The sequence below is a fragment of the Mustela lutreola genome, chromosome 3 (genome assembly GCF_030435805.1).
Source record: "Mustela lutreola isolate mMusLut2 chromosome 3, mMusLut2.pri, whole genome shotgun sequence".
Lineage (NCBI taxonomy): Eukaryota > Metazoa > Chordata > Mammalia > Carnivora > Mustelidae > Mustela > Mustela lutreola.
The window spans coordinates 38,610,445-38,632,652 of NC_081292.1; the positions used below are offsets into that span (position 1 = coordinate 38,610,445).

At 45.0% G+C, this 22,208-nt stretch overlaps 1 protein-coding gene and 1 long non-coding RNA gene across 2 annotated transcripts in view; one reads left to right on the top strand and one right to left on the bottom strand.

Annotated features, from left to right (window-relative positions):
* Positions 1-9,485: 9,485 nt before the first annotated feature.
* On the bottom strand, positions 9,486-15,445 carry LOC131828027 (uncharacterized). Its single transcript, XR_009352194.1, has 3 exons — positions 15,344-15,445; positions 13,689-13,778; positions 9,486-9,658 (listed from the first exon to the last, which is right to left on the bottom strand). It is a non-coding gene; the product is annotated as an uncharacterized LOC131828027 (long non-coding RNA).
* Positions 15,446-19,688: 4,243 nt separating this feature from the next.
* The window catches only part of NIPAL2 (NIPA like domain containing 2), a 73,105-nt gene continuing 70,585 nt past the window's right edge, over positions 19,689-22,208 (top strand). Inside the window, exon 1 of the mRNA XM_059165946.1 lies at positions 19,689-19,985. Coding sequence (XP_059021929.1) covers positions 19,878-19,985 — 108 coding nt within the window. The 5' untranslated portion in view covers positions 19,689-19,877. The remainder of the gene's footprint in view (positions 19,986-22,208) is intronic.

Sequence of the window (22,208 nt, forward strand, 5' to 3'; positions counted from 1 at the left end):
AATCAAGAAATGACAGAATAACCAACCATTAACAACGCCTGGATACCTTTAGTCTCCAAACAAAGTAATCAGCCCTGAGGAGGATTTCTAATGAAAGCATCTTTATTTGCCAATTGTGGTTTCCAACCCATTAGCGAGTTGTGAAACCAATTTAGTGGGCGTATGATCAGTATTTTTAAATTTATTTTTTATGTACTTTTTATCCTTTCCCCCCCATTTTTAAAAATTTGTATTTAAATTCTAGTTAGTTAACATACAGTGTAATATTAGTTTCAGGAGTAGAATTCAGTGATTCATCACTTACATACAATACCCAGTGCTCTTCACAAGTGCCCTCCTTCATGCCCATCCCCCATACCCTGCATCCCCGCCCCCCATCTTCTCCGACCCACCTCTCCTCCATCACCTCCCAGGTTTTTTTCTATCCTTAAGAGTTTCCTATGGGACGCCTGGGTGGCTCAGTTGGTTGGACGACTGCCTTCGGCTCAGGTCATGATCCCGGAGTCCCGGGATCGAGTCCCACATCGGGCTCCCAGCTCATGGGGAGTCTGCTTCGCTCTCTGACCTTCTTCTCGCTCATGCTCTCTCTCACTGTCTCTCTCTCAAGTAAATAAATAAAATCTTAAAAAAAAAAAAAAAGAGTTTCCTATAGTTTATTTTCCCTCTTTTTTCCCCTTCCCACATATTCATCTGTTTTGTTTCTTAAATTCTACATACGAGTTAAATCAGATCAACACTTTTTTTAAAATATGAAACACAACAAAATAAAAATGTTAGAATGCATCACAAATTACAAGGATGTTGTTTCATGAAACTTTCGTTTCAGTGGGTATATTTGCATACATGTATGCACTAGGTTACAATGTAAACATCTTCTTGTGTGTTACAGTCGAAAAGGCTTGAAAAATTTAGGGCAGTAAAATATGCTTCCTGCTGCCTAAAATCAATAGCAGACAATTCCATCAGCTTATACTGCCTTCCATTATCCTAGCTAGTCCCAAAGACGCTGCTTTAAAACCCCTGCCCTCTGCCTGCCGCTCCCCCCCCCTTCTGGGTCTCTCTCTCTCTCTCTGGGTCAAACAAATAATAAAATAAATCTTAAAAAAAAAAAAAATTCCTCTGACTCCTCAGCAACACCTTCAGTGCATTCTTACACATGTGATTCTCAAAGTGCTGTCCATGAATGCCTGGTGGTCCCTGAGATCCTTTCAGAGAGTCTACAAGTTCAAAACTATTTCATTATAAGCTTCTGACATTATCTGCAACTTTTAAAGATATTTTATTTATTTGTTCACGAGAGACACAGAGAGAAGCACAGAGCAGGGACCCTGACGTAGGACTCAAACCCAGGGCCCTGTGCTCAGAACCTGAGCCAAAGGACAAAGCTTAACTGACTGAGCCACGCAGGCGCCCTGAACGTGGTTTGCATTTTCAGTGTGTGGACACCTGCAATGGTGGAGCAAAGGCAGGACGGCTGACGCTTCTTGGAGCGCTAGCACCAGCCACCGCAGCGGCCCCAAATCGTGGCAGCCCGTGTATATGGCACTGCCATGCACTTGCAGATTTGTCTTAAAATGCCAATTTCACTTAACAGTGACCTTGATGAAGCAGTAAAAAGTATTCACTTTATTAAATGTTTACCCATGAGCGCATACCATTTTAATCTTCTGTGTGAGGAAGTGGGAGGTGGTCACAAAGACCCGGACGCAGACCGATTATGACGGTTGTGTCAAGGACAATCATTTGTGCGGTGAGCTGAATGAGCTGTTTGTCGGTGGAATGGCATTTTTACTTGAAAAAGCTATGCTTATTCAGATGTCGGTATTTGGCAGACAACGTCTCTAAAATGAACAAAGTGAGACTATCACTTCAAAGAAAACAACTCAAAGTATTTATTGCCAATAATAAAATTCCAGCTTTAGCGCAAAAATGAAAATTTTAGAAAACTTGACAGTATACCAATATTTAAACAATTTTAGGATGAAGTCAGTGGTGATATTGATAAAAGTGAGTGAGTGATGCTGTATCAGGAAATATTTGGAACATTCAGAAGATCTGCATAACTCAGTGAACCAATACTTTCCAAAGGACCAATGCGTGGATTCAAGTAGGAGATAGACCCTTGGATTTTAAAGTGATGGGATGCAAAAAGTCACCGATATGGTTTTAGAATGCACCAACGTTGAAGAAACTAAGCTTTAAGAACTATCACTTGCTGAGTTCTGGTGTCAAATCAAAAGGGAAAATCCAATTATCTAAAAGGGTTCTTAACATATTTCTCCCTCTTCCAGCTACCTAGTTGTGTGAGGCCAAATTTTCTTCACCTCCTTCAACCAAAAACGATGTATCACATCAGATTGGACACAGAAGCAGATACAGAGCTACAACTGTTTTCCGTTTAGCTAGACATTAAAGAGGTTTTTAAGAATGCAAAACAATGCCACTCTTTTCACCTCTTCTCATTAAACGTCTCTTATCTATGTTACTCTGCAATGAACTTCTCCGTTTCAGTGAATAAAATAAATTTAACTTTTTTTCCTGGCTTCCATTTTTAAATACAATAAACACTGGTAAATATAACACACATAAACAAAGTTCTCTGGGGTCCTTAGTGATTTTTAAGAGGAGAAGGGACCCTGAGACCAAAATGTTTGAAAACCACTATCCTGGGCGCCTGGGTGGCTCAGTGGGTTAAGCCACTGCCTTCGGCTCAGGTCATGATCTCAGGGTCCTGGGATTGAGTCCCGCATCGGGCTCTCTGCTCAGCAGGGAGCCTGCTTCCCTTCCTCTCTCTCTGCCTGCCTCTCCATCTACTTGTGATTTCTCTCTGTCAAATAAATAAATAAAATCTTTAAAAAAATTGTTAAAAAAAAAAAAAGAAAACCACTATCCTGGACCTTATTTGATTCCTCTTTCAAAAGCCAGCAAATCCCAACAAATGAATGTATATTTGAGCTTCTGAGTCAATAATCAATTATACTGGGCACCTGGGTGGCTCAGTGGGTTAAGCCTCTGCCTTTGGCTCAGGTCATGATCTCAGGGTCCTGGGATCGAGTCCCGCATCAGGCTCTCTGCTCAGTGGGGAGCCTGCTTCCTCCTCCTCCTCCTCTCTCTCTCTCTCTCTCTGCCAGCCTCTCTGCCTACTTGTGATCTCTCTCTGTCAAATAAATAAATAAATTCTTTTGAAAAATAATCAATTATGCTGAAAAAAATAATAATCAATTATACTGCTCAAGATCAGCTTGCTAATAGGTAGGGACTGGGGGTATTGAAAGCCACTGCCAGATTTAAAAAATGAATTTCCTAATGGAAGAGTGTTTAATGTACGTGTCAAATAGTAGGTAAGTTTCACATAGGGCTTCCAAAGAAAACCCTTAATGTTCTCTCTCCTGCTGATCTTGATTTTAAAGTGTTTGCTTTTAATTACTGCATTATCAAGCTGGGTATCATATAAAAACATAACCTTTATGCATTAGTAGAAGCCACAATTCTAATCTGGCACTTTAAATTCCTCATCTTACCTGAGCCGTGTACAAAACACAATGCCAAATGCCTGTCACCGGGCTCCAGACACCACGCTCAAGAACCCATTCCCCCAAACATCTCCAGAGCACTCCAGAACAGACGTTACCCTGCAATGAAGGTTTGTATGAAATCAACATGACTTAATTACACTCATCATACTGAAAGTCAAATTCTATGCCAATGATACATGGCACTTGGAGCTTATTTTACAAACATTAACTAATTAATCTGCAAAACATCCCTGAGAAGCAAGGCATAATGATATATGAGCTGACAACCTAATTATATCTAATTATTCATAAGATTTTCTCCCTTCCAAGTGTTTTCTATTGCCAGTTCAGAGAAGCAGGCCTGCTACGTGCTTAAATCAGTTGTGGAAATCAGCTATCACTTATTCCATCCAGAATACTCTTGCTACAGAGTGCCCATTTCCTTTTAGAACAGATCATCCTGCACCATTTTCCACTGGAACAGTTCGTAGAAACCCCAGAGCCCCCAAACATTAATCTAGTGCTGAACTCACAGTTCTAGGTTGTACATGGCCATCTTTGCTCCAGTTTTTCCCCCAGGCAATTTTGGTCATTATCCCAATTGCTCTGACTAGTTTTGCTTTACTGTCCTTTCTTCTCACGGCATCTTTTTCCACCGTGAAGGTACTCGGAGACGCGAGACCAATCATCCATGCAAATTTCCTCCAAATTTATTTCCTCCAGATTTCGTCAACAGAAAGCCAATACGGACTTCTCTATCATTTCTGTCACCTGCTTGACTCGAACACTTGGGGTTTCCTCAAGCTCTCTGCATTCCCCCCCTTTCTCATCCCACTTGAAATTAGGCAACTTTGTTCTAGCTGATAATTCTACTTCGGCTTCTAAATTTTCTCTTTAACAGCAAGTTGGGTCTTGAAAGTCAATGCCATATGTTTAAAAACATTGCTAGAAGACATATTTGTGAAGTGTGTTGTTACGATGTGTGTGTGTGGGGGGGGGGAAGGTATTATACAATTCTGAACATGCATAGATTATCTCAGGAGTGGGAAATAAATAACAATTCTTATGAGAGCTGCATTGGGGTTCTCCAGAGAAACAGAACCAACAGGATGTGTGTGTGTGTGTGTGTGTGTGTGTGTGTGTGTGTGTGTACAGAGAGAAGAGAGACTTATTTAAGGAGCTGGCTCACACGATCGTGGAAAGCAGTAAATCCAAAATCTGCAGGGTAGGCGGGCAGGCTGAAGATTCTAGCAGGAGCTGGTAGTGCAGTCTTGAGTCTGGAAGCAGACTTTTCCTTTCTTGGGGGGATTTCCAATCTTTGCTCTCAAGGCCTTCAACCATTTGGATGAGGCTCATCCGCATTATGGAGGACACTCTACACGACGTCTACTGATGTCAATGTTAATTGCATCTAAAAAAATACCTTCTCAGCCACATCTAGACTAGTCTTTGACCAGACAGCTGGGCATCATAGCTTAGCTGAGTTGACACATAAAATTAGCCTCACAAATGTTTCAGGAAGCATTTTAGGCAATTGTCTATATTTTTCATCTCCTTGACTTTACCAGCTACCAAAGTACCCCCTATACGAGGGGTTCACTATTCAGTAGCCAAGTAAATAAGTGTGTGTTGGGCTTGTGTTTCCAATAAAATTATAAACTTGAGGGATGATACTTATCTTACATTTCCTATAGCTATGGAAATCATTTGACCCAAATTTTCCAGGGTAGTAGTGATTTCAAATCTCTGTCCCCATTGTCACACCAGTGTCCTCATTTTTAATTATGGAAAACATGGTTAACATCCCTCGAACAAGTAGTTTCATGCAGAGCACAGTCCTTAAATCTAACTAAATACTGACTGATTAAAATGCAATTTCGAGTCAGTGGACATTTTGCTTAAAATATGACAAAATACAACTGAGGGAAATTATCATTTCTCTTCTCATTTATTCATAAGACACAAAGTGCAGTCTGGTTCTTGTGTTTTAAATTTTCCATGTCCAGTACAGGGTGTGGTTATAATGAATTGCCGAGCCAATATGAAGAAAGATGTTTGGTAATCAAGGGCAAGTTTAAACAGTATTAAACATTTTTCTAGGGTGAGTGAACATGCAGGTAATGTACCCAGGAAAGGGCTTGTGTGGAAAGGGAGGGACACAATTAGACAAATAAAAAACCCCTCTTTATGGATTCTCTGTGCGGGTAATACAACTTTACAACTTCAGAAGGAAGGTTGATGATTTTTTTTTAAGATATACGAAGACATTAGAATCAAAAAATAAATAAAACATTTTTTCCAATAAAAGTTGCTTGGGGCATTTCTGGACTGCAGGAATTATTTTCCTACTTTATAATCTGATGTGATTTTAAAAACTGCTGGTTTGTTCCAAAATGATATCTCAAAGGAGTACAAGTTATACCACTTGGAGTTTGGATAACTCTGGTGAAAATTTAAAGCTATTATAGAAAAATGAGTGATGAATGATCTTCAAGGAAGCCAGAAAGTGCTTGAACCAAAAGCCTTCAGATATGCAGTCAAAAAATTAGTGAGTTTTAGTAATGGTTTGGGTACAGGGGTGAAGATATGGAAGGAAATGAGAGATGTCTCAGCTGTGGCGGGAGACTGGAACTATGCTGATCTCATTATGAGAGACAGAGAAATTAAGGGAGAGAACCGGCTTGGAATATTTAGCAGAGGAGTGAAGGTGATGAGTGATTTGGAGCATGCTGAATTTAAGGGGAACATGGAGATACCCCGTAAAGCAAGCAAGAAATCAGAACCAGAGCTGAGTTCCCAGGATCTTTACAATAGAATTTAAATAAAGCCCTCACTATTAACCATGGTTAATCCCTTGCCTCCTCGACATCTACCCAAGTCACAAATGTACCCTTCCATCCAGCTAGATGGGGTGATTTGCAGGCCCCCTACTTTGAACCTTCTGGGACATGGGATGGTTCTCTCCTTACCTGGAATGTTCTCTTTCTTTCTCCAGCTCCACTCCCACAACCCCCTACTCCAATTTTATCTCAAACTTCAGATTTTATTTTAGATGTTGCTTTCCTAATTGCCCCCTTACACACACACACACACACACACACACACACACACACACACTACTGTGTTAGGTTGTTTGCCCTCCTATGAGCTTCCAGCGTACTTAGTATTTATTTTCCCCATTACACCAGGTAGGATCCTGCTTATTCGCCCTCCCATCCCACTCAAGTTTAACGTTCCCAAGGGCAGGCACTGCATTTGTCCTGCCCCTTATAGCATTCCTAACTCCATTACATGTTGTAGGCCCTCGCTAAATTGAATGAACAAATGAATTACCGGAGAGGGTTAAGCATAGGGCAGATCGCAGTGGACAAAGCCCTCCAAACGCATGACTGAAAAAAGAGGATGATCGTGGATGGTCGGTGATAGTTGATATTTCAATACAAGCTTGGAAGTGCTTTGAACAATCAACTCCCTCTTGTATGTGTGCATCTCATGGAATGGGTGTTGAGGTTATGGTGTTGTATTCTGATGTGGTCTTTCTAGTGAGACAGGGCACCCGTGTCAGGAGTGGGTGTATCTTCCAAGAAGCCCGAACACTTTCCCTAGAGCACCCACCTGGAAAATCAGAGGGTCCTCAGACAGGAAGTGGAACTGAGGGGTGGGCTTGAGGGTGGGCGGAAGGAGAGACTTGATCATGCTTTCTTGGTCTGGAGCCATACCTTCCAATATAGGGGCCCCTCTACTGGAACTGGATTCCTTGAGGCTGCTGAGCACTTGAAATACGCTATCTGAATTGAGATATGCAGCAAGTATAAAAAACACACCAGGTGTCACACTTAGTACCAAAAATATTGAATAATTTTGATTTTGATTTTGATTGCATGTTGAAATGATCTTATTTTGGATGGAGTGGGTTAAATAAAGTACATTATTAAAATTAATTTCACTTTTTTTTAACTTTTTTTTTTTAACAAGGCTACTAAGACTTTTAAAATTCTGTGTGCAGTTTACATTATATTTCTTTTGGACAGCGCTGGTCTAGAGTGAAGAGGAGGTCTCGACATCTCCAAATGTCCTCCTGGGTGGTGTTGTGAAGGCAGCAGATGGAATAGGTCTGAAGGCCTGAAAACTAAGCCAGGTCTTGTAAAAGCAGAACGACTTACAAGCATCTCTCTCTCTTGTTTCCACTCTCAGTAAAGGCTTTTTTTCTGGTGCCTGAATGTGCCGGACACCACCCTGGAGGATAAACCAGGTGGAGAGGGTCCTGCTCTCACGAAGCGTGCTGTCCAGCTACACGATTCATTCCATCTCCTCAGTCTGGAGATTTCCTTCCACTACTGCCGACCTCGACCTCGGAGGAAAGCCGGGGGGGGGGGGGGGGCAGTGCGCGTGGGGGGGAGGGATGAAAGCACAGCAGTTATTATTACTTTTGTTTATTTGTGGTTGTGATTAAATTTGTTGAATGTTTACTCTCTCTTGTGCAGGCTAAGTGAATGCCTTGTCTTGCTGAATCTTCCTTCAGAATTCTACAAAGCAGGAACCATTAGGATTCCCTGTAAAGAGCAAGAAACTGAGGCTTGAGGAAGTAGAATCGCTCACCCAAGGTACACGGCTGGTTAGAGACAGAGCCCAGACTGAAATTCAGATCTGCCTTGATTTGGTGCGTGCACCTCACCTCCCCCCCCAACCCCCCAAGCCCCCTCACACCCCCCGCTAACCACCATAACACCACACTTCACCTCCTCACGGCTACACAGATGACAGCCACACTGTGTCTCCAGCTTGTGGATATTTACTATGGGTAGGCACTGTCCTGAGGATTTGATACTTAACAGATTTAATCTTCATAGTTACCCTAAGGACTGTGGTTGTTGTTGTTGTTGTTGTTGTTATTATTATTATTCTCATTCTACAGATGAGGAAACTGAGTCCCAGGAAAGTGAAGTATCTGGTTCAAGATCGTACAGCTACTAAACTGTGGCATTATTTGAATCTTAGTTCTCCTACATAGAAAGTTCTCTATGGGTTCCATCTCTCTAAAATGCCCGTAAAAGATACTTTTTTTTTTTTTTTTTAAATGTGTCTCAGAGTGGGATATTTTTTTAACATGTGTCTTAGGGTGGCTCAGTTGGTTGAGCCTCTAACTTGTGATTTAGTCACAGGTTGTGATCTCAGTCGGGGTTCTGGGATGGAGCCCTGCATGGGGCTCCATGCTCAGTGGGAGTCTGCTGGAGACTCTCTCTCTCCTCCCTGCATCCCTCCACCCTCCCCCTGCTTGTGCTTTCTCTCTCTCTCTCTCTCTCTCTCTGGCTCTCTTTCTCTCTCTCAAATACATAAATACATCTTTTTAAAAGATGCATCTGGTAGGTAAAGGCCAACGCTCTTTGATTAGACACCAATATCTCAAGACATTTTAGGGAGAGGAACCTAGTACCTTCCAGAGTTGCCCTCTCCTCCCCTACGTAGCCAGGGGAGAAAAACACTGTCTGATATAATTCGAGGAAAATACAATTCCTCCTAGACTCAGGCTTCAGAGTTGAAACATGCCAGAAGGTCATCTACTCCAAACCTCTCATTTTACGAATGAGAAAATGAACCCCAGGGGGGTGGCTTGTGGAGGGACTTGCCTACAGCCATCAGCTGGGTCATGGCAGAGCAGGACAGGAGCACGTGGGTTTCTTACAGTGTTTCACTCTCAGTGACCTACACAACCTCCTGAGGACCAAGGAGGGTCTGGAACAACTGCGGGGAGGAAGGTGAGCTGCCCTACTTGCTGATGGGGGTGAAGCTTACACTGTCTCCTCACACACACAGGGTTTCCCTGTTGTCCCTAAAGCAAACCAAGCCCAACACTGAGCAGGGGCTATGGACCCAGACGAACAAGACAAACCATATAAAAATAGCATTCACTGCACGTGAAAACAGGTAGAGGCTTTTTCTATCGTTGCTTTTTTTTTTTTTTTTCTTTAATCATATGCAAATCCAGCCTTTGCCAAGGGAATAAATAAAACTGGGAGAGTCAGGGATATCTGACCGGCTAGACAGGTTTACAAAGTTGTGCTTTGGGGGGGCGGGTAGGAGGGGGGCAGGGAGAGGGTGGTGGAGATGCCTCTCGGAGATGCAGATGACTCTCCCTGCTGATCCTGGAAAATTAAACGCACAGTGAAAAAGTTTTAATTAGCAACCTGGCCCTAAAGCTGTTCCTGGATGCTACTCTCCAAGTATCAAGCTGTTCGGTGGCTCAGGAAGGAGCCCACCCAGCCTCGCCCCGCTGTCTCTGCACACAGTCACACTTTCCACAGTCATCCCGGGGGCTCTCCATCGTTCCTGACAGTCTCTCTCATTTTGGATACACCCTTCCCTCAGGCCCTGCCCAATGGTCACAGATGCCTTGAAGCTTTTCCAGACTACTCTGAGCCTACTAATCACTCCCTTTTTGTGACATCTGAAGATGAACGTCCTCCTGCACTTACCCCTAGTTAACTCGTTTACAGTCGGTTTGCATTTATTTATCTCTTTATGTGTCTGTTCTGTCTCCTAAACTATAATTAAGCCACTCAAAGCAAGGGACAGATCTAGTTTCCCATGTGAGTTCTGAATTCCTTCCTGGTACAGAGCCATGAGAGCAGAAGGCACCCGGTAAACCTCGGATGCTGTCGATGACGGCATGATGGTAATGACGGCGGAGAGAGAGAGAGAAAGTAAATCCTATTCAAGTAAAGCGGTCATAGAAAACCTACAGCACAAATTGGATTAGAACAGAAACCAAACTCCAAGCTAAAGAAAAATGGTACAAATAATGAAATTCATGTCCGTGAAACTTCTGCCAGTCACATTTGTCACACCTGGTTCCATAGGCCATTTCATTGGTATTCAATGCAATACAGGACTTTTTATTTCCCTCTTTGAGGCACTCACTGTGATGGTTCATTTTGTATATCAGCCTGAGTGGGCCACAGGGCACACAGACATTCAGGGCACTCAGACATTATTCTGGGTGTTTCTGCTAGGGGGTTTCTGGACTCATCCCGAATCCAGAGTCTACCCAGTGCTTGCATCAGTAGACCAAGTAATGCAGACTGCCCTTCCTAATTTGGGGAGGCCTCCTCCAATCAGTTGAAGACCTGAATAAAATAAAAGATTGAGTAAGAAGGAACTCCTCATCGCCTGACCAATGAGCCGGAACACCAGTCTTTTGCTTCCTTCAGCCATGAACTGAAAAGCTGACCCTTCTTGGGTCTCAAGCCTTCTGACGTTGAGACTAGAACTTCCATCAGCTGTCCTGCATCTGTATCCTGCTGGCTACAGATCTTGGGACTTCTTAGTCTCCATCATTTCATGAGATCTGTGTTCATACCTACATCTACATCTCCTGTTGATTCTCTCTCTCTCTGGAGAACCTGGATTCATTCTCCCATGTAGCAAGACTTCTTAACAGAGCAGCAGAAGTCCCAACATTAGATGAGCACTTTAGCTTCCCTAAGCTGAAATCTTTTGGTTTTGTTTTTTGTTTTATTTTATTTTTTTAAGATTTTATTTATTTATTTGACGTCACAAATAGGCAGAGAGGCAGGCGGCGGGGGGTGGGGGGAAGCAGACTCCCTGCTGAGCAGAGAGCCTGATGTGGGGCTCAATCCTAGGACCCTGAGATCATGACCTGAGCCAAAGGCAGAGGCTTAACCCACTGAGCCACCCAGGTGCCCCGGTTTTGTTTTTTAAAATGACTAATTTTTTAAATGCTTTTAAGAAACACAAATGCCTCACCTACTTCACAGAGCTTTTGTGAGGAGCAAGTGAAAGAACAGATGTAAGCCTGGGGGAGATATGAACTGGAAGAAAAAGGTTAATACTAGGATATGGGTAACTGTACCTTGACCTTGGCGGCCATTCAGCTAACCCTGTAATTCTCACATCAGGGCATTTTCATTTAGCAATTACATCTAAAATCTGTCATGTTGGGGCCTAAAATTAAATATTTTATTTCTAAAATTAGGGTTCTTTTTTTTAATTAAATTTATTTATTTTCAGCATAACAGTATTCATTATTTTTTCACCACCCCCAGTGCTCCATGCAATCTGTGCCCTCTATAATACCCACCACCTGGTACCCCGACCTCTTATTTAACTTCCCTCAGTGCCTTCTCCAGTTTGGGACAAGCCTCATCAATGACAAACGTATTATGAGGTAAGATTTAAGAGGCAATTTTACACGCCCCGTTTTCATCTGTCCAATTCTTACTCCTTTGACAGAAATACTCCTTTGGGTTAAGACGTCATGGTACAGGAGAGTCCATTTGGAAAGCAAATAATCACGGAAGAAGTTAATATCTTGGCATGGATCCATTCCCAGATGCCTCCTTGAGAGTGGAGAGCAAAGGAATGAGACATGAGACAATACAGTTTAAGAGGAGGCAGAGGGAATGATGTTGGGGGTACCGTCTGGGGAGGACCAGCCTGGGCGGGACACAGCCTTGGGAAGTCATACATTGTCAGACGTCAGTAAAGGCAGGCGGGATGGGGTGGGACATGTCCCCATTAGGGAGGTCAGAAAAGAGGACAGGGCCTAAGGAAAGGGGCCTGAAAGAAGTCAAGACAAGGTCAGAGTCCCAAAAAGGGGTGGGCACTAGATTAACCTTTTGCCAATTGGATACTTGTGCGATGGCTGGCTCAGACACTGTTTCTCTAGGCCGGAGACCAGATCTTCTTATCAGCTCTCTCCTCCCTTGGCCTCGCCCACCTCCCTCGTGACCTCTCACTAAACCCTGCTATTTTAATTTCCGCGTTGCTTGGATCCTGCCTTCACATCTGGTTCCCAAAGATACAATTCTGCGGCTGCAGGCCCTGAGGGTCACTCCAGGACTGTGCTCCACCTTTCACCCTGGTTCCCCCGCTTAAGGGCTGCATCTCCCCCTTCAAGAATCTTCTCCCTCTAGTGTAGATGACCCCAGCACCCCCTTTCCCAGGAGGCCTCCCATGGCTTCACAGTGCTTCGCTAATTAATGAAACTCCTGACCCCCAGCTTGCAGACCTCTAACCTGCTCCTAATCTAGGGTCCTTCTTAGGACTAGCTAATGCTCCCATAGTGAATTGGAGTTTATTGAAATATAATCTTCAACCATCATTTGGCGGGCGCCCCCAATACTCAGCTGGAACTGCTCAGGCAAAGATCACTAAAGACTTTTATTGTCATTATTGCCAAAGCACGCATGAACACCTTTCATTTATTGTCACGGTGTCCTCTTGGCCATCTGTGGCCCTTGCTCTTGCCTGTGTCCCTGGCACGACTCCCCACAGCGATGACTACTGCTTTGGTCTGCTCGGCCCGCCTCTCCTCGCCTTGGTAACTGCTCCCACCTCCTTCAACGAATGAGCACAGGATCCAAATCCCTCTGCCCTTGGTAACTGGTCCCGAGATGGGTTACACGTCCCCAGATCAGGCTAGTTTTCCACCAGGACTTTCTAAATGCAGCTGGCTGAGCACACCCTTAATCAACTGGTGTTGCTCTGTAACAGATACTCTCAAGATCTCAGTGGCTTATAACAACCAATACATATTTTCTCATCCATGAGTCCTCGGGCCAGATGTGGCAAGGGTTGGCTTTAGGTGGGCTCTGCAGGTGTCTTCATTCTCTCTGGACCAGTGGCTACCTAAGGCCCCTCTTCTCAGGATAGAGCCCAAGTATACAGAGCAAGCAGAAACATGGGATACCTCTTGAGGTCTCGGCCCAGAACTGTCACATTTCCAAAGCAAGTCATGTGACCAAACCCAGCATCACTGAGAGGCTGTCTCTGGTGGGAGGAACTGTAGTCATTTGGCAACTGGCTGGTAGGGGGTAGGAGGGTAGCGGGGAGGAGTTGGGGTGAATAATACATATATTCCTGCATTGGGGGTGGGGGGGCATGAAGACCTGGGAACAATAACCCACCTGTCACACTCTCTTTACCTTTCTGAACCCAGGCTCTAAGGACAGACACCAGGAGTTGCTGTGGCCATATCCCCACCAGGTGAAGCTGCCCTGAGGATGAAGCCCAAACCCAGAAATCAGGTTCCTGGATCTAGTGGTCTGGCTCCATCCCGGCCGTCCCAGGTTTTAGTTACGAGTTACTGAACTTTCTTCTGGTTTGGGACCTGTCGTTCATGTGCCAAGAGGCCTAGCAAACATACTCTCTTACCTCTCAAGTGGTCCTTGTTGGCCTTGGGTTCTGCATCAGCTCTTCTCTCTCTAGAAAAGGGGTCAGCAAACTATGGTCCGTGCCAGCCACCTGTTTTTGTAAATAAAGCTTTATTGGGACGCAGCCACGCACTAATTCACATGTGGTCTGCTGTTGCTTCTGCATTACAACAGCAGAGCTGAATTGTTATGGTAGGAGACCGTATGGTCCACAAAGCCTGAAATTTTTTTTTAAGATTTTATTTATTTTTTTGACAGACGGCGATCACAAGTAGGCAGAGAGGCAGGCAGAGAGAGAGGAGGAGGCAGACTCCCTCCTGAGCAGAGAGCCCCACGCGGGACTCGATCCCAAGATCCTAGGATCATAACCCGAGCTGAAGGCAGAGGCTTTAACCCACTGAGCCACCCAGGCGCCCCCAAAGTCTGAAATATTTATTCTCTGGTCCTGTATAGAAAAAGCTTGCCTAGTCCTACTCCAAAAGACAGGGGCTGTCTGCTCTTCCTGGTCTGTCTCATCCATCTGCATGCTGGTGGCTCCCAAATCTCCCTGGCCCGGGACGTCACCCCTGCATCTTAAGATAATCCAGCACATGCTTTCTGCTCAGATGCCCCACCAGCTGCTCAAATTCAATGAGTCCTCAACTCAACTGAACTCACCCTCTTCCCCTAAATGCAATCCTCTTTCCTAGTCCCCGTGTCGATAAGTGGTGCTGCCTTAGCACACATTAGTCCAAACTGAAACACAGCTTAGACCCTCTCTTCTCTCTGTCTCCCCTGCATCACACCTCCTCTCCCTCCTTTCCTCTCCCTTCCCTGCCCCATCCATGGGTTGTGCTGGCTTCACCTGGAAACATTTCTGAAATCTCTGCACTCTCTAGCCTTTGTCACGTGTCCTCACTTGAGCCATTGTTGGCTCTTGGCTTGGCTCTCCCTCTCTGGTATGGTTCCCACCTAAACCATCACTGCTCTTCCAACAGGAATCTTTTAAAGCACCTGTCCTGGGCACCTGGGTGGCTCAGGTGGTTGAGCAACTGTCTTCAGCTCAGGTCACGGTCCCGGAGTCACAAGATCGAGTCCCGCATCGGTCGCCCAGCTCCATGGGAAGTCTGCTTCTCACTCTGACCTTCTCGCCTCTCATGTTCTCTCTCACTGTCTCTCTCTCAAATAAATAAAATATTAAAATAAATAAATAAATAAAGCACCTATCCTGTATGTTGGCTAATTGACCATAATAAATAAATAATAACACATCAACCCTGTCCTCCTGTTCCCTTATGTAAACTTGTTCAATGGCTTCCATTAAGAGTCAAGTCTGACCTTGATAACCCAGCACACAAATTTTCTTTTCCCTGGCCCTACTTGCCCTTCTGTCCTTATTCTCTGGTAGATCTCATCCCAGCCATGACTAACATGGAAACACGCACGCTGCACTGTTTCTGGCCTCTGGCCTTGGTTTCTGCTCTTCCTTCAGTCAGCCCTGCTCACTCCCACCTCCCTTCTGCCGTGCCTAACTCATCCTTTGGGATTCGGTACACTCAGCACCCATTTCTAGGTGGCCTTCGCAGGCTGCATTGGCCTTTGCAAACTGAGCTGAAAACAACTAGCTTGTTGTCTCCCCACTCTCACGCTAAAGTCAGTTGGAGTCTACCCGTTTACCTGCCCGTCTGCTCAAGTCGGTGTGAGCCGCTGGGCTCAGAGCCCGGGCTTCATTCGTTCTGGTGCCTTCGGCTCCTGGCACCGAGTGCTTGGGGAACGGAGCTGAACGATAAAGTGTTTTTCACTCACATTACCCTGTAGTGAATGTTTACAACAGTTTTTGAAACAAAATTACTATACCCAGCTTTATGAATTAGGAAACGGAATCTCAGAGAGTTTGTCTAAAGCCACGCAGCTGATAAGGAGCAGAAGACCAAACTTAAATCTGGGTTCTACCAACCTTGAAATTTCAGGAACTTTGACCACAAAACCTTGCATTTTATTCTTCATTAATCTTTTGTATTAGTTATAAAATACACTACACTTATAAAAATTATGTCATGTGAGACATAAATGCATATCTTTTATAATAATAATAATAAAATAAATGCCCACGTAGTCCATGACTCAGTTTAGGAAGTAGAATATTGCCAATACCTTTGAACCGCTATCCAAATTTTGTGTCTATCATCCCCTTGCTTTTCTTTAGATTTTCCTACATATGGATGTACAGTGTATTGTCTGATTGTGCATGCGTTTGAATCACACTGTATATAATCTATGGACTTGCTTTTTTAACTCAATATTATGCCTAGTGTGGCAATTTCATTGTTGTTTAGTAGTTTATTGTACAAGAGTATCAAAGTTCACTTGCCCACTGTTTCTGTGGATGGACACTTGAGGTATTTTCAGTTTTTTTGTTGTTGTTTTGCTTTCACAAAGAGCAGTTATCCTTGAATGTCTCTCCTGCTATCCATGTTTCTCTGGGGCATATACCTAAGAGTGAAGTTCAGAGAAGCACTTTTATCTTTACCAAATCATGTCAAACTGTTTCCAATATCAATAGCATCAACAGTGAAAAGAAATTTGTTACTCCACATCCTTACCAAAATTTGTATGTGTTGTGATCTGAATGTTTGTGTCCCCCCAAAATTCATGTGTTAAAATCCAAATCTCCCCAAAGGTTGATGATATTAGTAGGTGAGGCCTTGGGAATTGGAGCCCTCATTAATAGGATTGGTAACTTATAAAAGAGCCTCCAGAGAGATCTCTAGCCTCTTTTACCACGTGAGAACATTGCAGGAAGGTGCTGGCTGTGAATGAGGAAGAGGGCCTTCCTTGAATGTGGCCACGCTGGTGCCTTGATCTTGGACCTCCCAGCCTCAGAACCGTGAGCCATGAATTTCTATTGTGTATAAGCTACCCAGCCGGTAGTATTTGGGGAGAGCAGCCCAAATGAACTGAAACGATATATAAATTTAAAAAAATTTTTTTTTTTTTTTGCTAACTAGGTGGGTATACATTGATTCTCATTGGGCTTTTTAATTTGCCTCTTTCTGATTATTGGTGAGATGGAGACATTTTATATGTTTATCAGCCATTTATACTTTATTTAATGGAATATGTTTATTTATGTTTTTGCCCATTTTTCTGCTGGGCTATCTGGCATTTTCTTATTGACCTATGGGAGTTATTTACATATTTTGGATGTGAACCTTTGTCAGTTACATGTCGTGACAAATCATGTTCCCACTTTGTGACTTATCTTTTTATACTTTATGGTTGACTGATATGCGAAAACTCTTAATTTTATTGCAGTTGTGTGTATTAATCTTATCCTCTGTGCTTTGTACTTTAGTGTGTATTTGTTTCTTTAAAGAATTCTGCCCTCCCCCATGGTCATCAATAGTGAAAGACAGCACTGACTGAGTACTTTCTATGTTTCAGTACTCATTAGCTCCCTTTCACAGAGGATGAATGCAAAGCACAGAGAAGTTATGCACCTTGATCAAAATCACGCAGCCAATCTGCAATGGAGTCAGGATTTAGCTTCAAGTGATGTGGCACCAGAATGGAATTCCTTGAATTAACTGTGGAACAGACCTCCACCATTTCAGCGCTCAAAACAGGCAGTTGATCAAAGGCTTTTGGCATCCTGTAAAGTGAACAGGATATCCCCTGAAGAAACCCCACAAGAGGCAGAGGCCGTCATAAAGCCCTGAACAGCCTCCAGCAACTCCTACGCTGCTGGGACCAAAATAGCTCACGCAGCATTCCTGCCGCCTCCTTGTGAACTGTGTGGAAAGGAACACTGGTCACGAATTCTTTGTTCCAGCCACCCCCACGCACGAGGACAGCCACAGGGACTGCGGTGGCATCTTGGAATCTGGAGAACAGCATGTCACAGGCTACACATCATACTTCTTCTGTACCAAGTGTTGTCTTCCTCCAAAATTAGAGGGTTTTAAACAAATGCAAAGAAACAGAAAATGGCCTTTTTAATTAAGAGATAAAATGAGAGTGATTTGAGCTTAGCAGAGTATGGGGGCCAGATCATAAAATATCTCATATGCCAAGCTTAAAAAGTTGTGAACTTTATTGTGTCTGTGGGGAGGTTTGGTGGTGTTTGAAACAGGAAGGTGACATGATCCACTTATTATCTTGCTTGTTAGAGACCATGTGACTAGTTACAATCTGGCTGATAGAATAGACTGAGGAGTGGCGGTGCCAGGCTCTGCTGATAGTACCCTCCCACCCCATCCTGGTTTCTTCTTTGCTGGTAGAACTCTCCTCCCACTGTGAAGGCTGGAGATGCCTGAGAGTCACTTTCCCTGCTTCCCTCGCATGTAGAGCATGGATGAGCCTGTGACCCAGTCCTGGCTAGGGGGACCTGAAAGGGAGTCTGCTGGGGGATTCTGCAAAAAGGTTTTCCTCCAATCAAAAGATGCATAAGAAGAAATCCCGCTTGGGCACCTGGGTGGCTCAGTCTGTTAAGCATCTGCCTTTGGACTCGGGTCATGATCCCAGGGTCCCTCCCGCTGAGTAGGGAGCCCACTTCTCCCTCTCCCTCTGGTTCTTCCCCTGCTTGTGCGCGCGCTCTCTCTCTCTCTGTCAAATAAATAAATAACATCTTTTTAAAAAGAAGAAAAAGAAATGCCTCACTCCCCCCCCCCCCGCCCCCAGATGTTTACATGTAATGCCTGGAGCTGGCACCACGGAAAGGTAAAAGCCTGATGGTAGAGCAGAAAGATGGAAGTAATGACATCATTGAGCCACACAGAACAAAATTCCCTCCGGGGATAATAGATGCTTGTTGTCTACGCCACTTTTACTAGGATATTCTGTTACTGGTACCCTAAAGCCGCTCAGCTGAAGGAAGCATTAACAAAGTCACCAACACAAGTTAATGTGATATTATTAGAAGATATTTTAAAAGGCACTTTTCCTTCAGGTATTTATTTGAAATAAATGAGCCTCTTAAAATTACAAATAATTAGCTACCATATTAGCTGTTCATTATGCATTTTGGATGCTCAAGCAGGAAACTACACAGCTTCCCAGATGGCATGTCTTATTATTTCTCTAAAAATGATATTTTTCTCATTGTCTTCTCGCATTCGCACGCTTCCCCTAGTAAACACTGAAAACTTTCTCCCAGTTTTTCACTAGGCGGCAATTCTCTTTTGGTGAAGGTCTCTCTGTAATAAAGTCCTGACGGTCAAAATACATTATGTAAGGAGAATCTCGGCATTGTGTAAACAAAAGAACTGCAAGTTCCGGGGCTTCAGACAACAATATAGAATCACAGGATTCTCAAGGTCGGTGATACCTTACAAGCCATCTGTGTAGTAACAGTAGAATTTGAATATAGACAAAAACAAAACATCTAGAGTTCTCTGAGGCCATTAACAATGATCTCCCGTTCCAAAATCTGATATCCAGCAGCTGGCAACGTTTCAGCAATTCCTTCTGGTTCCACCTGAAGGAAACCCCGTTTCTGAAGGAGACGTTGGGGTCCTCCAGCTACCACCAGGAGATTCCTTCCTTCCTTGCGGGAATGATTTACTAAGGACCTATCAGTCCTTGACAGAGATTTAGTGGATCCACCTTTGTTCTGGAGTTGCTTATGGTATTTTCGGGAACATGCAAACAACTTCGCAAATTCAAGTGATCGTGAGCTGGAACTGCCCGATCCAGACGGGGTGAAGGGGGCAGCTCTGGGCTAGACAGAGGGGGTTCTCTTCCATTCCCTTCAGTGCGTACCGACCGAGCGCTCGGGGTGGGGGGGGGCTGCAAGCGCCTTTGGAGGCCCCGCCCCCTCGCCCCAGCAGGTGCGGCCACCCGCGCGCACGGGGATCCGGTTTGGCCAGCGAGGACGCCGAGCGCCCAGGCCCCGCGGCCCCGAGGATGCGCCGCAAACCGGGCCGCCCCGGGAGGCCGCAGACGGCGGGGGTCCCCGCGGGTCGCTGGCGCGGGAGGAGCGGGGTCGCGCCGGGGAGGCCGGGGAGGCCGGGGTGGGCGGGGCGTGCGGGCGGGCGGGAGCCGCACCTGCGGCCGCGCGGGGGCGGGAGCCAGGTGCCCGCGGCGATCCCGCCGGCCCGGGCGCGGAGCAGGAAGTGGCCTCGGCAGGGCGCCCCTCCTCCGCGGCGCCGGGCGGAGCGGAGGGGCCGGGAGGCAGCCGGAGCCTGAGCCCGCGCGCCGGGAGCGAGCCCCAATGGCCGCCGCCTCGCCTGCGGTGGACGAGCTGTCCCGGAACTTCACGTACTGGGCGCTGGGCGCCGCCAACGGCTCCCTGTCGGGCGCGTGGTACCGCAGGAACCAGGTAAGGGGCCGGCCGCCCCCGTCGCCCGCTGGGGACACGGGCGAGGCCGCGGCGCCTCCTGCTCCTCGGCCGCCCGCCGGCCGGCTCTCAGAGCTGACGTGATGTTTCCACACGTTCACTGAACCGCCCCTCATGTGCGAGAGCGCGGGGCCCCCTCCGCCGGCCTAACTCTCCCCGGCATCCGCCCCTGGGAGCGGGGCGCCACCGACCTCTGCGGGGTCATTCCTGGGCCTCTGGGTCCCGCACGATCCCGCCTCTCCGGCCTGAACCCGCCTTCTCCCCCGAAGGATTCTCGGAGTGTGGGGTGACTCCCCTCCACCCGTATTCAATCCCCCTCCATCCGGATCGTTTTACAGTGAAAATACGTGACACCCCGTTCTCGGAAGCAGGGAACTTGTTAAGGGCTCGCAGATGTCACCTCCGCGCTCCGCAGATGCTCTGCGCGCGCGTGTGTCCCCGCTGGCTCAGCAGGGTGCTTCCATTTCCGTGCAAAGAACACCCATATTCTTGGGGCTGCAACTGCATGACTCTCTCCTTCTGTTTCACGGATCGTCAGCCTAAACATTGCCAGTTTATGCTGGAAAGATACACCGAAGGAGATCAAAGAGGAGCGGAGCTGCCCATTTATTTTTGTCTTGGTTTAAGATCAGAAAAACGGCCCTGGCCAGCCCTTCCTCTAGCCGCCTGTATATTCTTTTAAGTGGGGGCTAGCGATCTGCATGGAGTGGACCCCGAGCCTCCTCCTGGGTGCATAAGTGTGTTACTTTTTTCTTGCTCTTTAATAAATCCGTGGGCCTTTTTGGTTCACAACAAAGTAATAAGATATTTGTTACTGTTGAGCTAAGTCGTCTTTAACCAATAATCAAAGGTCTAGAATTCCTCTAAGAACACTTGAAAAGTGTTTTGAATGCTAATTTCTAAAACATTAAAATTTTGTTTTCAGAAATTTAACACAAAATTATTTATATAAAGACAAAATAAGCATGTGTCCACCTTATGCATTTTCAGCAAAGGAGATGGTATTGCTTTAAGTCTGTTTTGCCACAAAACGCACTAACATAGGAAAAATGAGGGGACTCAGAGCCCCTTGGTGGCTGTGCGTAATCTAGTCCACCTCTTTCTTGACAGGATTTATGAAGAAAAGAATTGCTTCTTATGGAAAGCTCTTTGTCTATCTGTTAAATTATGTTTATGCTAGTATATATTATAAGCATGCTCTAATGTGCTTATGCTAGAAGCACTCCCAGGAAAGGTTTAAGAATGAACTTTTTATCTTTTGGTAAAGAAATTAGAGGCTTAGTAGTTGTGACTTAAAATGGCATCATCTGAAACAGGAGAAAACATTGTTCTCATAGTTGAAACTCCTGTAGTCAGTTTTCCTTGCTATTTCCTGGAATTCAAGATTGTCTTGGCTCTCTTAACATCAAAACAGATTACCACGTGACATAAATGTGGGGACCTAATTTGACGATTGCAAGGCCTAACTTGCCTTTGACAGTGTAAATTTGTACAGGTTTAAAAGGGTGTATCCAGAATATGCTAATTGAAATTACTCAGCGACATATAAACTACAGCTAGTTTGAGATGAGGTTGTATCAAGTTTTCCCATTATTATGCAAATTTAGTTTATTTTTTTTTCCCCCTGCCAAATGTAGATGACTGAAAATGGGAGCAGCTCCAGAAAAACTAAGTTTGAGGTATCAGCTTAGGACTCTTACACTCAAAATTAGCCTGGGATGCTGGGTAGTCATGGTTTAATCAGTTTTATCACAACTGAACTACTTGATGACAGTGTGTATTCACCCAGAACCCAGCTCTCTGGATCTTTCCACGTGAAACCATCAGACTGATAAATTAGCCTTACTCCTAGAGAAAGACCAATCCTCTCACATAACAGCTGGATATTTAACAGTAGTCTCTTCGAATCAACATTGTCCAAGGCAAACAGTAGTCTCTTCGAATTAACATTGTCTTCTATAGGAAGAAATCCCGAAGCAGATAGAAAGTGGGAAAAATGTTTTGGGAAGCCAGAGAAGTGAGGTCTTTGGCCCTTTTTTGTTACTCAAGTGTCTGTCTATGGAAGCACAGACACAGGGGAGTTCTGCCAGCATATTTTCTTCATGTTTGATCCACAAGTTTTCAGTATAAAAGGGTAACATTTCTGAGATAGTTATCAAGGCCCCTGCCTAGTATGAAACACGGGTATACATTCACTCTTTTTTC